Consider the following 13,904-nt stretch of genomic DNA (forward strand, 5'->3'; position numbering starts at 1 on the left):
TTTACCCTGCAGCCGTGAGCCAGTATTCACAGTTCCTAAGCCTTGTGAGGCAGATCTCTACCATACATAGCCAAGTGTTAGTGTATAGTCTGGGGCCCCTGGTATTTGGGGATTAGAGATGCACAATGTATTTGTGAGGCCAAGGCCAGGTGCAGAGCTCAGGGCCTTTCCAACAAGGTCCTGGTAGGGTTGTTTGGGGTTTCAGAGGAAGGGCACAGGACAACCAAGGATGCTTTGGAATGGAGCTTGGAAGAGAGAGTTCAGGGGCATGTTTGGACCACAGGCACTACGACTTGAGACCCACCCCTGGCACCTGTGAGGGAACAGCTCAGAAAGCCACAGTGCGCAGAGAGGCTAAAGGTGAGTGACGGGCCCTGAAGCTAGTTCAACCCCACTTTAGCCTCCCAACCACCACTATGGACAAGGGGAGTCAGGACTTACTCTGTCAATCTCAAGGTCATCGATGCCACTGAGGTCCAGCTCCCCGTCCTCTGAAGTGTCTTCTAGAGAGAAGAACCCCATCAGTGTCACAGAGGCTGCTCTAGCAGATACTGCTCACCATGGGGATGCTTGGTGCTTGGGACTCAGGGCTGGGGCAAAGAGGCTGCAAGAACCTCCTTTGAGAGAATATCACCTTAACACTTGCCCATCAAGAAAGAAAAGAGGCCCAGTGTCCTCAACAAGAAACTCAAGCTCAGGTCAAGGACTGGGTACAACAGAGCTGCTAGAAGGCCTAGTCTGGGCCTGCTGCTATCTTACTCCAGGCTAAAGCACTAGTGTCCGACCACCCCTAGGGGCTCTCAAGTCTGCTCCACCTCCCTTGCTATGATCGGGTTGACAAGTCCCTTTGTACTGCTCTGAATTACCTGCTCCCTCAAAGCAGATATTCAACTGTCCACTATATATTGGCATTTTGCCTCCTCAACTGAGAGGTGTACCCCTCATACGGGCCCCATTTCTCAGTCGTTCCACCCATTTGAGAGGCCACACCCTCTAAGCAAAGGTCAACTCTTCACCTGATCAGGAGGGCAGAGCCAGATTACAGGGACAGGACCAGTTACCCTTCCAGACCACCAGTGTCCCTCAGCCCTTCTTTATTTATTAGAATTTATTTTGTGTGTATGGATTTTTTGCCTACACGTATGTCTGTGCACCACATGTATGCAGATAGATCCCCCTGGGACTAGAGCCACCACGTGGGTAGCGGGAATCAAACCCCAGTCCTTTGAAAGGGCAAGTCAGTACTCTTAACCTCCGAGTCCCAAGGTTTTAAAGGCCAAGGGAAGAAGCGGCAGGGGTCTGGCACTGCTGGATGGCAGGGGCAATTGTGTCTCCTCTGTCCATGCTCGAGCTCAGCAGTGACACTGACAGCAAAGATGCACCTTAACCTAGGCTCTCCCACTCCAGCAACAGGGAAGGACCACAACGACCCCTCACCTGCAGGACTTAGGGCTATGCCAGACCCTTCCTTAGTCATCTGGTCGCCACCAAAACTCAGGGCCCATGCCATAAGCTAGCCAGCCAAAGCAGCTGGACTAGAGGAAGCCTACGATGGTAACAAGGCCAGCTGGCATCTCAGCGTGTTGGCACATACCCAGCTCTTTACCCTGTGTGATGGTTAGTTTTAGATGTCAACTTGTCACAATTTAGAATCCCCCAGGAAGAGAATCAATTGAATAAACATCTTTATCTGGTTTGCCTGTAGGCATGTCTGTGAGGTCTGTCCTGATTGTTAATTGACATAGAAAGACCCAGCTCACTGTGGTGGCACCATTCCCTAGGCAGGGAGCCCTAAACTAGATAAGACAGGAGAAAGCTAGATAGGAGCAAGCGAGCAACGATGTTTGTTTTCTTTTTGCTATTGACTATGGATCTGATGTGATTAGTTGTTTGAGTGCCTGCCTTGACCTCCCTGAAATGATGGACTATGACCTGGAATTGTAAGCCACAGCTGTTCCCCACAGTTGCTTTGGACAGGTTGTTTATCACAGCAAGATAAGGAAACTAGAGCACCCAGGGACCACTGACCACTGTGCAAGGGCCTAGCAGAGCCTCACCCAAGCCCATGGTGTTTCTGGTCTAATCCACAGCACAGACCTTCGGACTATAAACTCCCCCGTCCCAGGGCACTCACTGGGATCCCCACTTGGGGAGGAGATACACTCTCGGATGGAATCGGAGATGCCCAGGCTGGCTGCTGTGGGCAAGGGCCCAAGGAGGGACTCCAGGGCGAGGGGCCTGCTGCCCCCATCAGGGCCTTCTGCTGCTTCTGAGCCGCCATCATCCCCCAGGAGCTCTCGGTAAAAGTCCTTGTTCATGTGGCTGGCAGCAGCCTCCAGCTCCTCATCCTCCGTGTCCTCCTCACAAAACGGGCTGGATGTGGCGTCCTCACCGGAGCCTAGGGACACACGATTCGCACACCACCTGTCAACCAGGCAGAAAGCCAGAGAGAGCCCACTTTTGTAACAGAAACATTCTTTGCAAAGCTGCAAAATAACCAAGAACACAAAAACTAACAAAAGCATGCCTTTTTCTGCAGCAGAGAAAGCACAGTCCTGCCAGCAAACGGTGTTGGTTGCCCACGTGCAAGAATGGCCTGGCTTAGTCCTCATGCTCTGTGCAAAAGCTGGCTTAAATGTGGTATCTGAGAGCGTAAGAACATTCAGGAAAGATGAATAAAGTTTGTGATCTAGAGTTAGGCAAAAATACCTTCAACAACACTAAAGCAGAACCCATGAAACATAGATTTTGAAATAATTATGATTTTTAAAAAAAAAGAGAATTATAATATCTGTTCTGTGAAAGACACTGTCAAGACAAAGATGAGCCATAGCTTTTTTTTAGAACCTGTCTGAAAGGACAGTCTAGGACATGTAAAGAGCACCTATGCTCAGACAACACAGAACCCAAATAAAAAAGGACCAAAAGAAAGACCTGCCAGACCAGCACAGAGAATACATGAGGGCAGACAGCTAGAGAGGGCACGGTCTCTGAGCCCTGAGAGACACTCCAGCTAGACCAAGTCAGAGCATGAGCACATCTTCTACAGTCTCAGAACACCCCACACTGGTGACCTCATCAGAGAGGATGGGGAGAAGACGGAGTGCTGGTCATGCATGCTGACAGTGGGAGAGCAGTGGGGGCTGCTGTGCACTCTTTGCCAGTACCACCTCTACCAGACCCAGCAACTCCACTCCGCCCACCAGAGACTGCACAGCTTTCTCTGGAACTAACTCAAATGCACACACAGGAGTGAGGAGCACTTTACCACACTGACGGACGGACGGACGGACGGCAGCTACAAAGTAAAAAGGACCATGCTACCAATGGGCAACATAAAAATAACGCCGAGGAAAGACAAGGGTACACACTATGTCTAGAAAAGCCCACTAATTCAGTGACAGAAAGCAGCCAGTGGCAACCTGGAGTAGGGAGGGGTGGGGTGCCATTACAAAGGACAGGAAGACAGTGGCAGCAACAGGTCTATAACCACAGTGACTGTGGTGCTGGCCTCACCTTACATCACACATGTCCACAGGCAAAGCTCAAAAGCCAAAGGCACTTTAGAACCAAATACAGCCTGTAGCCTGTGCATTATACCTTCTGATATCTGATCTGCAAGACACACCTCTGCCTCCAGGCTGTGTAATCTGACCCAGAATACCCTGCCTGTGGCTAGTTGCTTTCTGCTGTGCTCCAAAGCCAGGATGTGTGAAAGAGGAACAGATAACGTTCAAGAGAAATGAATAAAAAATTACAGAAAGAACATTAGAACAGACAGCTAAGACCAAGAAAACTCTATCAAAAAGGCTTATTGAGTAGATCAGCTTACTTCAAACCTCTAAGGGAAAAGGATGCTCCAGATTGAATCAAGCCACTAAGCATGGTCTCTGTGTTGGAGAAGTTCTCAAGGGAGACATAAAGTGAAGGAGGAGGACACGCAGAGACTTAGTGACACCTGGGCCTCACATGTGCCCAAGGGTCAGGCCTCTAGGCTTGAGGGTGGCTTCTGTGGTAGAAGATAAGCCTTGGGAATCATACTAAGTCAGCTCCCATCTCTGTATATGAGGGAGCCACTGGGGGAAATCAAAGTAAGGGAAGACCAGATCTCTGAAGGAGAGCCGCCATGTGGCAGGTTCTCAAAATCTATTAACAGTGAAAGTGGGACATGTCGTCTGTGCCCATGACATAAGGTGCCTCTCTGCAGTGTCTAGGCTACTTCGTGCCCAAGAAGTACCAAGGAGGAACATATCAGCAATATTTCCTTATTACTGCACAATTCAAGCAGCAGTTAGTAATCGTATCAGAACACACCTTACCCCCAGAATTTCCATAGCTCCCTCACATGTGGAAGGAGAAATATCTTGAGACTAAGAAACTGCAAACATGACAATTCTCACAGGAAGTTCAGTGCCCCAAATGTACACAGTCAGCAGACTCAGAACAGAGAAGTCAGGCAGGTGACCTGGAAGGTGGAGTAAAATTAGAAGGAAGGATGAAGCCAGGCAGAAGTAACTGACCTGGTAAACAGAAGGCAGCAGACTATGTACATGCAAAGGACAGCTAGAAAATAAGACTGTAAGTTAAGAAAAGACCACACACACACACACACACACACACACACACACACACACACACACACACAGAGAGAGAGAGAGAGAGAGAGAGAGAGAGAGAGAGAGAGAGAGAGAGAAATCAGAAGTAGCAAACTCAACTCTGCAAACAGACAGAACCAAAGCCTTGGATGGGCGTGAGTAGGGCAGGCATTAGGGAGAACCCAGTAGTGTGACTGTCAGGACACTGGATCACATTCACCCACTGCAGGAACTCCTGTGGTCTCCACAGATACTGTCATCCTCTGAAACTCTCATTTGCATGGAGATAAGAAAACTCTTGACAGCAATGGGCAGGCATTTACTCACCATGACAGATAAGGGAACAACTTGCTCAGTGCATGCAATAGTCCATGGGAGCTAGAGTGAGGATATACTGCCGTCACCAAGATCAGCAAGATGCTACAGGGCCAGGCAGACTCAAGAAAGAAATTAAGAGCTGGTAGAGAACAGTAGTAGATGACGAAGTGTAGATGACAGAATCAAGTACTTGGAAAACCCAATGACAAAATGACTGAAAACTAGTATGAGTGACAAGAGTTCACACTGCACAGGAGTAGTCAGCACACGAAAGTCAATGCTATTGTCAAGCTGCAAGTTGCCATATGGACCAAAGGAGGAGAGACATTGCTTACAACAGCCGCACAGAAGGAAGGCAGCAGTGTGGTGCTGGCACAGGAGCAAAGCCCAGACAGAGAGGAAGTTAGAGCAGGACAGAAAGACAGAAAGCCCAGTAGCTTTCCCCACGCTGACAAGTGAGGCAGACTGGGTTGAGAAGGGGTGGGTAAGGTGATCCTAATGTGGACATGGGACATAAGCAAGTGTCTGCAAACACTGAGGGAGCCCAAAGGACACTCACACTTGCCTGGCATAGCACAGGATGCTAGCACAGTGCCAGTGTGATGGGCAGAGAGCACAGACGAGCAACCAGAGGGATGCCCAGAGTGGCTTCCCCAGACCATGTGCCAAGGAAGGAAGCAGACACTTACGCTTTCATTCTGCACAGCCCGGAAGAGAGCTGTCTAGCAATACAAATGGTGACAGCAGCTCTGAAAAGCCTACATCTTGATGTGTGGCTCAACAGGGGCAGACAGCACAAGGGCATATCCCTGCAGTCTCGGCCTGGCGGCCGGGTGGACTGGCCAGCAGGGCTCCCAGTGCAGCACATGCAGGGCTGTGCACAGGTGGACAGAGGTCCTGGCAGTAACTGGATATGCCTGTAGTGCTCCAGTGCAGGGGATGACAGGCAGACTGGGGTGGGGTCAAGGACCATTGAGTGGGGGAGGTCAGGGTGCTGGCCTAGTGCCTTCAAGGCCTTTAATGGCAGAGAGGACTCACCATCCTTTGACAAGTTGGCAAGAGCCCCTTTTGCCTTTGGCCGGCTGTTTTCTAGCTCAATTTCAATGGCATCCTGGTAACTGGATATTTCACCTAAAGTAACAAGTTAAGAGCAAAAAGTAAGCATGTTGATTTTCTACCAAAAAGGAAGCACGTGTGTGAGAACTGGTTAGTTACCTTCAACTTCTTCTAGCTTTTTTGACAGGACCTGTTCCAGCTGAAAGACAAAGGAGCCTTTGGTAAGGAGTCAAATGCTCAATGCCTCCCTATTGACAAGGCTGTGGGATGGTCAGAATGGAGCCGTACGCCTAGCCCTCTCCTTCCAACCATGCATGCAGCCCTGGACAGAGCAGCCTTTCTAAATACCTAAAGACTTAGAACCTCAACATACCACCCAAGCCAACTTGACTGCGAAGGGTCAGGTCTGTCCCATGTGCAGAATACACCCCTATAGTCCCCCAAACTCAGCTGCAACCTAGCTCTGGCCCTCTGGCCTCCCCTGCTGACTGCCGTCCTAGTATGAGCGCAGTCACCAGCTCAGGGATAATGAGAGGAAGTCTGGCTACAGTGGCGGCTGCCTCAGATGACAAGGAATAAACCAGAAACAAAGCTTGGCTGTGGGGATGGGCTCAATGGGCCAGGGACAGAAAGCTCACCGCGAGCCCCAATGTGGACAGTGCTTGGAGGTTCCATATAAGGCACATCCCTAAGACTCATTCTCAAGGACCAAAGAAGACCAAGTCAGCAGCCTGGAGAGTGAGGATGTTAGAACAAATGTTCCTAGAAAACTAGAGTGCTAATGGGAGGTATGGAACCACCTGCTTCATGCGCAGTTTCCTCTGTCCAGCTGTGTATGAGGGAGGGTCACACTCCTCTTCCAGGTCAATCTTCATAAACTCATCAATGGTGAGCTGACTGGTTGGAGTGTCTTCAAATTCTGTGAGCCTAATACAAAAGAGCAGAAAAAAGCCCACGGACCTCACTACTTGCATGTGCCTGCCTCTGGGCCCTGGTGGAATCCTGATGGGAGGGTCCCGGGAGACCCTGCAAGGTAGGAGACCTACCTCTACCCACCCAACAACTTGAGCAGGGCATTTCTGTGACAGCCAACACAATTTAAATCCTAGCAACTCTGCTGGATTTTCTTAAACTAAAAAAAATTTAGTTCATTTACATGGGGAGGGTGCTCATGCATACAAGCATGCATTCATGCCACAGCACACAAGGAGAGGTCACAGGACAACTTGTAGGCTCAATTCTCTCATTCTACCATATAATAGAACTCAGGCTGTCAGCCTTGGCAGCAAAGGCAAGTTCCTTGACCTGCTAAGCCATCTTGATGGACTGACCTTGAACTCTCTCCATCCTCAGGCCTCACCTCCACAAGCACTGTGATTATGAGCACATTCTGTTGGCTAACATTTGCTTGCTTGGTGTTTTTTTGTTTGTTTGTTTTTAAAGTAGTCTCATGTAACTCAGGCTGGCTCTGATGGTGCTATGTAGAGGATGACTTGAACTCTTGATCTTTCTGCTTTGAGGTACCTAGAGCTGGAGTTACAGAAGTGCTTGGCTACATTTTTTTAAAAATTTAATTTAATTTTATTATTTATTTATTTTTTGAGACAGGGTTTTTATTTCTGTGTAGCCTTGGCTGTCCTGGAACTCCCTCTGTAGACCAGGCTGGCCTCAAACTCAGAGATACACCTGTCCCTGCCTCCTGAATGCTGGGATTAAGGGCCAGCTTACAATTTTTTTTGGTTTTTCGAGACAGGGTTTCTCTGTGCAGCTTTGCGCCTTTCCTGGATCTCGCTCCATAGACCAGGCTGGCCTCCAACTTACAAAGATCTGCCTGGCTCTGCCTCCCGAGTGCTGGGATTAAAGGCGTGTGCCACCACCACTCGGCTATTTTTTTAACATAATTTTTTTAATTGATTCTTTGGAAGTTTCACATCATGCATCACAATCCCACTCATTTCCCAGTCCCTCCATATCTGTCCCTTACCGCCCCCCCCAGCATCCACTTCAAAAGAAAATAAAAAATATTAATTAAAACCAAACAAAGACAAACAAACAAACAAAACCCCACATCACTCCTCCATCTTTCCCACCTCTCCATTGGTCTTGGTGACACTGGGAGCTGTGGTGTGTCACACAGTGTACTCTTTCGTCCACTTGTCTTTTCTTGCAAATGTTCATTACAATGCGTTGTCTGGTTCAAGGCCTCTGGCCTCTGGTACACCATCAACACCGGACTCTCACCAAAATTCCTCTCTGATATCCTGCTGTTGCCCTGAGTCATGGAGGTCCTGCAACTACGGTTCCACAGGACCAGTCCCTTCACGAATTCTGGCAGGTCACAGATGGGGTAGATGCTGGGGTGGGCTCACTCAAAGCCCTGCATGTGGGTCTGGTTGGTAGCTGATATGATCAGTCTAGGCTGCTGGGCCCAGCCCCCCTTAGGGGAGGGGCAAAGTCAGCTCTTCTATGCCACCAGGGCCAGCCCTCCTCCCATAGCTGTGGTGAGGGGTGGGGCCATCTTTCCTGAGTGTGGGACCAGCTCTCCCATGAGGGGTGGGACAGCTCCTCTGCTGCAGTGGCCAGGGGCAGGGCCAACTCTCTTTAATAAAACAGTAAAATAAAAATTTAAGCTTAACAAGATGGATCAGTAAATAAGGTGTTAGCTGCCAAGTCTGACAACCTGAGTTTGAGCCCTGGCTCAAACCCCCAGAGTGGAAGGAGAAACAATTCTGCTAGTTTGTCTCCTGACCTCCACGACACACACACACTACATTTTTAAAAAGTATTAATTTAAAAAAAAAAAAAGAGGCCGGGCTTGGTGGCACAAGCCTTTAATCCTAGCACTGGGGAGGCTGAGGCATGAGGATCTCTGTGAGTTCCAGGCAGGCCAGGACTACATAGACAAACCCTGTCTCGGGGGTGGGGTGGGGGGTGGGGGGGGGTTGTGAGACTGGCTCAGCATATAGAAGTCCTTGCGGCCACGCCTGATGACCCGAGTTCGATCCCTGGGAACCACACAGTGGGAGGAGAGAGCTGACCTCCCCCGCACCATCCTCTGACCTCACCACTGTGTGCAGTGGCCTATGTGTACATGCACGTGCATACAGACACACATCAATAAAGTGCTAACAACTTTTAAAAAAGTAATTTTAAAGGTATTAGAGGCAAAGTACTTAAAATGATTTTCTAATTTGCTTCTAGAAGGTACTATAGTAGATACCCTCAGCAGAAATGGTCAGCAAGTGTTGAAACCATGGCAGGTTTCCCAGCAATTCCTTGGCATGTTCATCTTGCCCAGGTTATCCAGATGAGCTGGGCACAGTCGTGGCCCACGACAGACACGGTGAGGTTTAACTAACTCTAGCAAGAAGTCACTTGGCTCTCAAAGCCCAGAATGGAAACAAACCAAATGGGATGAAGAGGTCTCTGGTGCTGTTCCCAAGCAGCTTTTCTGTCTGCTTCCAATCTGTGAGACGAGGAGCCTCTATAAATTACAATCTACTAATCTCAGGAGACATTAGGGTGGGAAGCCAGGCACTTCCAAAGGGCAGAGTAGCCCAGGGCAGTATCAGCTCCAATATATAGATGGACCCAGTAGCCCTCGCACTGTGAACTAGAATGCTTACCTCTTCCGTAGTGTGGACTCACACACTTTGACCACACTGATGACTTCTTTGACAGTTCTCCGGAAATCATGCATTCTGGCTGCAACCAAAAGTGCTAGGAAAGAAATAAGATCATCAGGAAACTCACACAGAAATGACTCTCGCTAGTGACCAGCTGAACAACTGTGAGTGGGATATGTCTGCTGTGGCTTCCACAAGGTAACAGGGTGTTTGCTTTTCTAAACAGACCTATAATGCACACAGTCTATGGCAATGATAGTCCTATTCTTATTTTGGGTTGAAGCTGTGCGACATTCTACTTTTAAACATAAGGAAAACAGAAAATCGAGAATTTCTTATAACCCCTCAAAGCATGTAAACTAGCTCTGAGGTAATGTATGTTATGATGGGAGCAGAGGATTCTGAGAATGTAGTAAAGCTGGAAGAGGCTCGGGCACAAGCCTAAAGATACCATCTGACAAGTGTGAATTATGGTCCTAGTAAGACGGGGCCCTCGAATCTGCAGTGTAAACGTGGAAATCAGGTTTCAGATACAAGCAGAGTCTTAGGCAGCATCACCCTACTGGGTGCAGAAGTGGTACCTGACATTGCAGAGGTAGGAAGATGGATGGTAGGAAGAAGGAGCAGGCCCCTGCTGGCCTGGAGCTCTTCCTGAGCAGGGGACTCTTGGTCTGGGCCAGTCAGCCCCTGAAGGTCCTTGCAGGTGCAAGCAGAACAACTGTGCTGCTGGGCTAGCAAGGACTCAGTGTCTCAGATGAGAGGCCACATCACTAATCATGCTGAGAGCGGCAACAATTTGCAAAGTTAGACAACCTGGAGTGGAACTAGGGCCACCAACTGTCATTTCATCCTCTGAAGTCCTGTCTCTCATCTCAGAACCTGCAGTGGTCAACTGGAGAGCGAGTGCCAGAGTCCTTAAGGAGTAAGAACCATGAAGGTCAGGTTGGTCCTGGGTTCAGGACACAGCTCTCATGTAAGGTGGACTCTGGAACTATAACCAATAACTCATGGGCTTGACTGCTGAAGGCTCAGACAGATGGCTAGGATTCCACTTACCTACTATGCATGGGACCCTAATTTTGACTGCTCGTACCCTCCCACATACATGGATTTGCTACCCAAGTGCTAGACTGAGCTGCTATCCTGGGGGCATATGGCCCAAACTGTACCTGCTCCACAGAGGCCAGAAGGGCGCCGGCCTGTATGCATCCAATCCCTCTTCATTCTCTGCAGAAGCCTCAGGGCTGTCATGGATACCTCATGGTTCTTCTCCCCAAATTCCAGCAGATGAGCAAAGCGTGGAATGTATAAGCATGGGTCTGCACAGTAGACACAATACCTTAGTGTATATGCATATATGTACACACAGCACTAAGCAATACTCTGTGATTAGGAGACTCTACACACGTCTCCATGTATGCAGGCTCTCTGACATCCCCTCCTCTGAAGCACAGCCTCTTTGACCCTTAGCTGTGTGTTTACTGCACCCAGAGGAGAACTGCTGTCTTCACGGGGTGCGATTCTGGGCATGTATGGCAATAGGGCATTGGCGGGGCCACAACGTCCACCTTCTCTCAGAGGGTGATGAGAGGTCAAAGAGTTGGTCAGGTGTGGGCTCTTCACACACACCACCCTTTGAATTTCCTGGGTGTCAGCTCAGCATCCTGCAAAATGAGCACAGTGGGCACACAGGTGCACACATGTTCATAGCTGCTTCTGCTTCTCCTCCTCCTCCTCAGTGCCTGGTACTCTGCTGGTACTGAAACTCCTCAAGTTTCAATCAAAAATTTATGGAGCCCATGAATGGGGCCAACAAGAACAACCAAGTCACTTGATGGATTCAGTTCATTACTACCATGCCACCAGTGCAAAGGCACTACCTGGGGGCGGAGGAGCTCTTGGGCCATGTACAGAAGAGCCACTTATGTTCAAGGCTGAGGAGCAGGTAGCTCAGAGAACACTAGTAACTAATAATAGAGGAAGACCAGGGTGGCTCCCCAAGAGTCTTGGAGAAACTGGGAGAGAGAGAACCAGTCAGTTCACCTCATCTTCCAGATAGCAGGGAAGGCCGAGAAGGGAAAGGTATCAACTGCTGACTGACACCTAGCCCATCCTCCTGGGCAAACTGACCTTTACCAAGTGACTCCATGAGACTATACATGCAAAGATCCAGTCCAGCTCACACAAAGACTCAGGGAAGAAAGCTGAGTCCACTGGCTTCTACCTGTAACCTGAGCTTACTTGGGTGATGGATGGGGAGGACACTTAGGTTTGAGAATTTGAGGCCACCCTCAACAACACAGAGAGACCCCATCTCTTGAAAAGAAAAGAAGGCTGGAGAGAGGGCTCAGAGGTTAAGAGCACTGGCTGATCTTCCAGAGGGCCAGGGTTCAATTCCCAGCATCCACATGGCGGCTCACAACTGTCTGTAATTTCTGTTCCAGGAGATCTGACACCCCCACACAGACATCAATGTACCTAAAATACAAATAAATTATTTAAAAAAAAAAAAAAAAAAAGAGCCGGGGCGGTGGTGGCGCACGCCTTTAATCCCAGCACTCGGGAGGCAGAGGCAGGCGGATCTCTGTGAGTTCAAGGTCAGCCTGGGCTACCAAGTGAGTTCCAGGAAAGGCGCAAAGCTACATAGAGAAACCCTGTCTCAAAAAAACAAAAACAACAACAACAACAACAAAAAACCAAAGGAAAAAAAAGAAAAGGAAAGAAAAACAACAGAAGGACTTAGGGAGGGTTTAAGAGGGCAGTGAAAATGGAGGCCCAGAAGCAGCCCGGAACCCAGAGGGACTAGAGAGATCCAAGCCACATTCCACAGTAAACTCCTGGCTACGTCGGGTACCAGTGACCCCAGGTTATGCTCAATTGGCGAGAATCCTAGCAGCCATCTTTATGGGCCCCCAAAGTTTTGTTGTTGTTGTTGTTGTTTTTTTGTTTTTGTTTTTTTGAGACAGGGTTTCTCTGTATAACCCTGGCTGTCCTGAAACTCATTCTGTAGACTAGGCTGACCTTGAATTCAGAGATTGGCTTGCCTCTGCCTTCCAAGTGCTGGGATTAAAAGCATGCACAGGCTACAAAAGAAAAATTTTAAGTTATATATAACATATATAAATATATATCTAATAATTGTTATGTTCCAAGCCTTGAGAATATGGCAGTGAACAGACTTGATTTTTTAAAAATGTCCTCAGGCCAGGAATGGTGGTGTGTGTCTTTAATCCCAGCACCCAGAAAGCAGAGGCAGGTGGATTTCTATGAGTTTCAGGTCAACCTGATCTACAGAGTAAGACTTTGTCTCAACACCCCTGACCCACACCCCTCCACATGCCTTCCCTAAATAAAAAGGATAGTGTGGGGCCGGGCGGTGGTTGCGCATGCCTTTAATCCTAGCACTCGGGAAGCAGAGCCAGGCGGATCTCTGAGTTCGAGGCCAGCCTGGGCTACCAAGTGAGTTCCAGAACAGGTGTAAAGCTACACAGAGAAACCCTGTCTCGAAAAACCAAAAAAAAAAAAAAAAAAAGATAGTGTGTGTGGCAACAAATGCCTATAATCCAAGCTGCTACAGAGGCCTCAGTACAAAGATAGAGAGTTGAAGCCTGCCTGGGAAACATGACAAGACCTTGTCTCTAAATAAACAAACAGTTTAAAAAAAAAAAAAAGGAAGAAAAAGTCTAGGCTGTCTGACTTCAATTCCCTGAATGAAGTGCAGACCTATGGGTAACAGGCAAGCAGTGAACAGGGAAAAGTAACTCCAAAGAAGATATAGTAGAGTCTATGCATACATGGGGGTCAGAGTTAGAGTCATACAAAGCAAGAAGTACTAGAAATAGAAATTTCCAAACCACAAGGATGGGAACTTTTTGACAAAGTTCTCTCAAATCTGAGGTCAATCAGGAAAAGGGATTAAGGTGGGATTCATATCACTAGATTGCATTTACTAAATAGACTTTAATTCTCTGCCTCACAAAGCAACCCTTTTGCAGACTCTGTGGCGTAGTTATGAAAATGGCATGTGCATTAAAGAACAAAGAAACTAGGACAGGCCTGATGGCGCACTCAGGAGGCAGAGGCAGATGGATCTCTGTGAGTTGGAGGCCAGCCTGGTCTACATAGTCAGTTCCAGGACAGCCAGGGCTGTATAGCTGAGACTTTGTCTTAAAAACAAGCAGATGAATGAGTAAAATGGTACAAGGTGTAAGGGCACTCTCTTCAACAAACAGACTGGGGAAACAAGATTACTGTCACATGTAGAACTACGACCAAGCAGACCAGAGATGTACAGATTTCCAAGAAGAAA

At 48.5% G+C, this 13,904-nt stretch overlaps 1 protein-coding gene across 2 annotated transcripts in view; it reads right to left on the reverse strand.

Annotated features, from left to right (window-relative positions):
* Brf1 (BRF1 RNA polymerase III transcription initiation factor subunit) overlaps positions 1-13,904 on the reverse strand; it is a 49,316-nt gene that overhangs the window by 8,913 nt on the left and 26,499 nt on the right. For both annotated transcript variants that reach the window (XM_028883684.2, XM_028883682.2), the window contains exons 6-12: positions 10,765-10,914; positions 9,596-9,689; positions 6,770-6,896; positions 6,129-6,168; positions 5,952-6,044; positions 2,135-2,398; positions 442-503 (exon numbers count right to left, since the gene is read on the reverse strand). In XM_028883684.2, coding sequence (XP_028739517.1) covers positions 442-503; positions 2,135-2,398; positions 5,952-6,044; positions 6,129-6,168; positions 6,770-6,896; positions 9,596-9,689; positions 10,765-10,914 — 830 coding nt within the window. The remainder of the gene's footprint in view (positions 1-441; positions 504-2,134; positions 2,399-5,951; positions 6,045-6,128; positions 6,169-6,769; positions 6,897-9,595; positions 9,690-10,764; positions 10,915-13,904) is intronic.

This window comes from Peromyscus leucopus, chromosome 14 (genome assembly GCF_004664715.2).
Source record: "Peromyscus leucopus breed LL Stock chromosome 14, UCI_PerLeu_2.1, whole genome shotgun sequence".
NCBI classification, from domain to species: Eukaryota; Metazoa; Chordata; class Mammalia; order Rodentia; family Cricetidae; genus Peromyscus; species Peromyscus leucopus.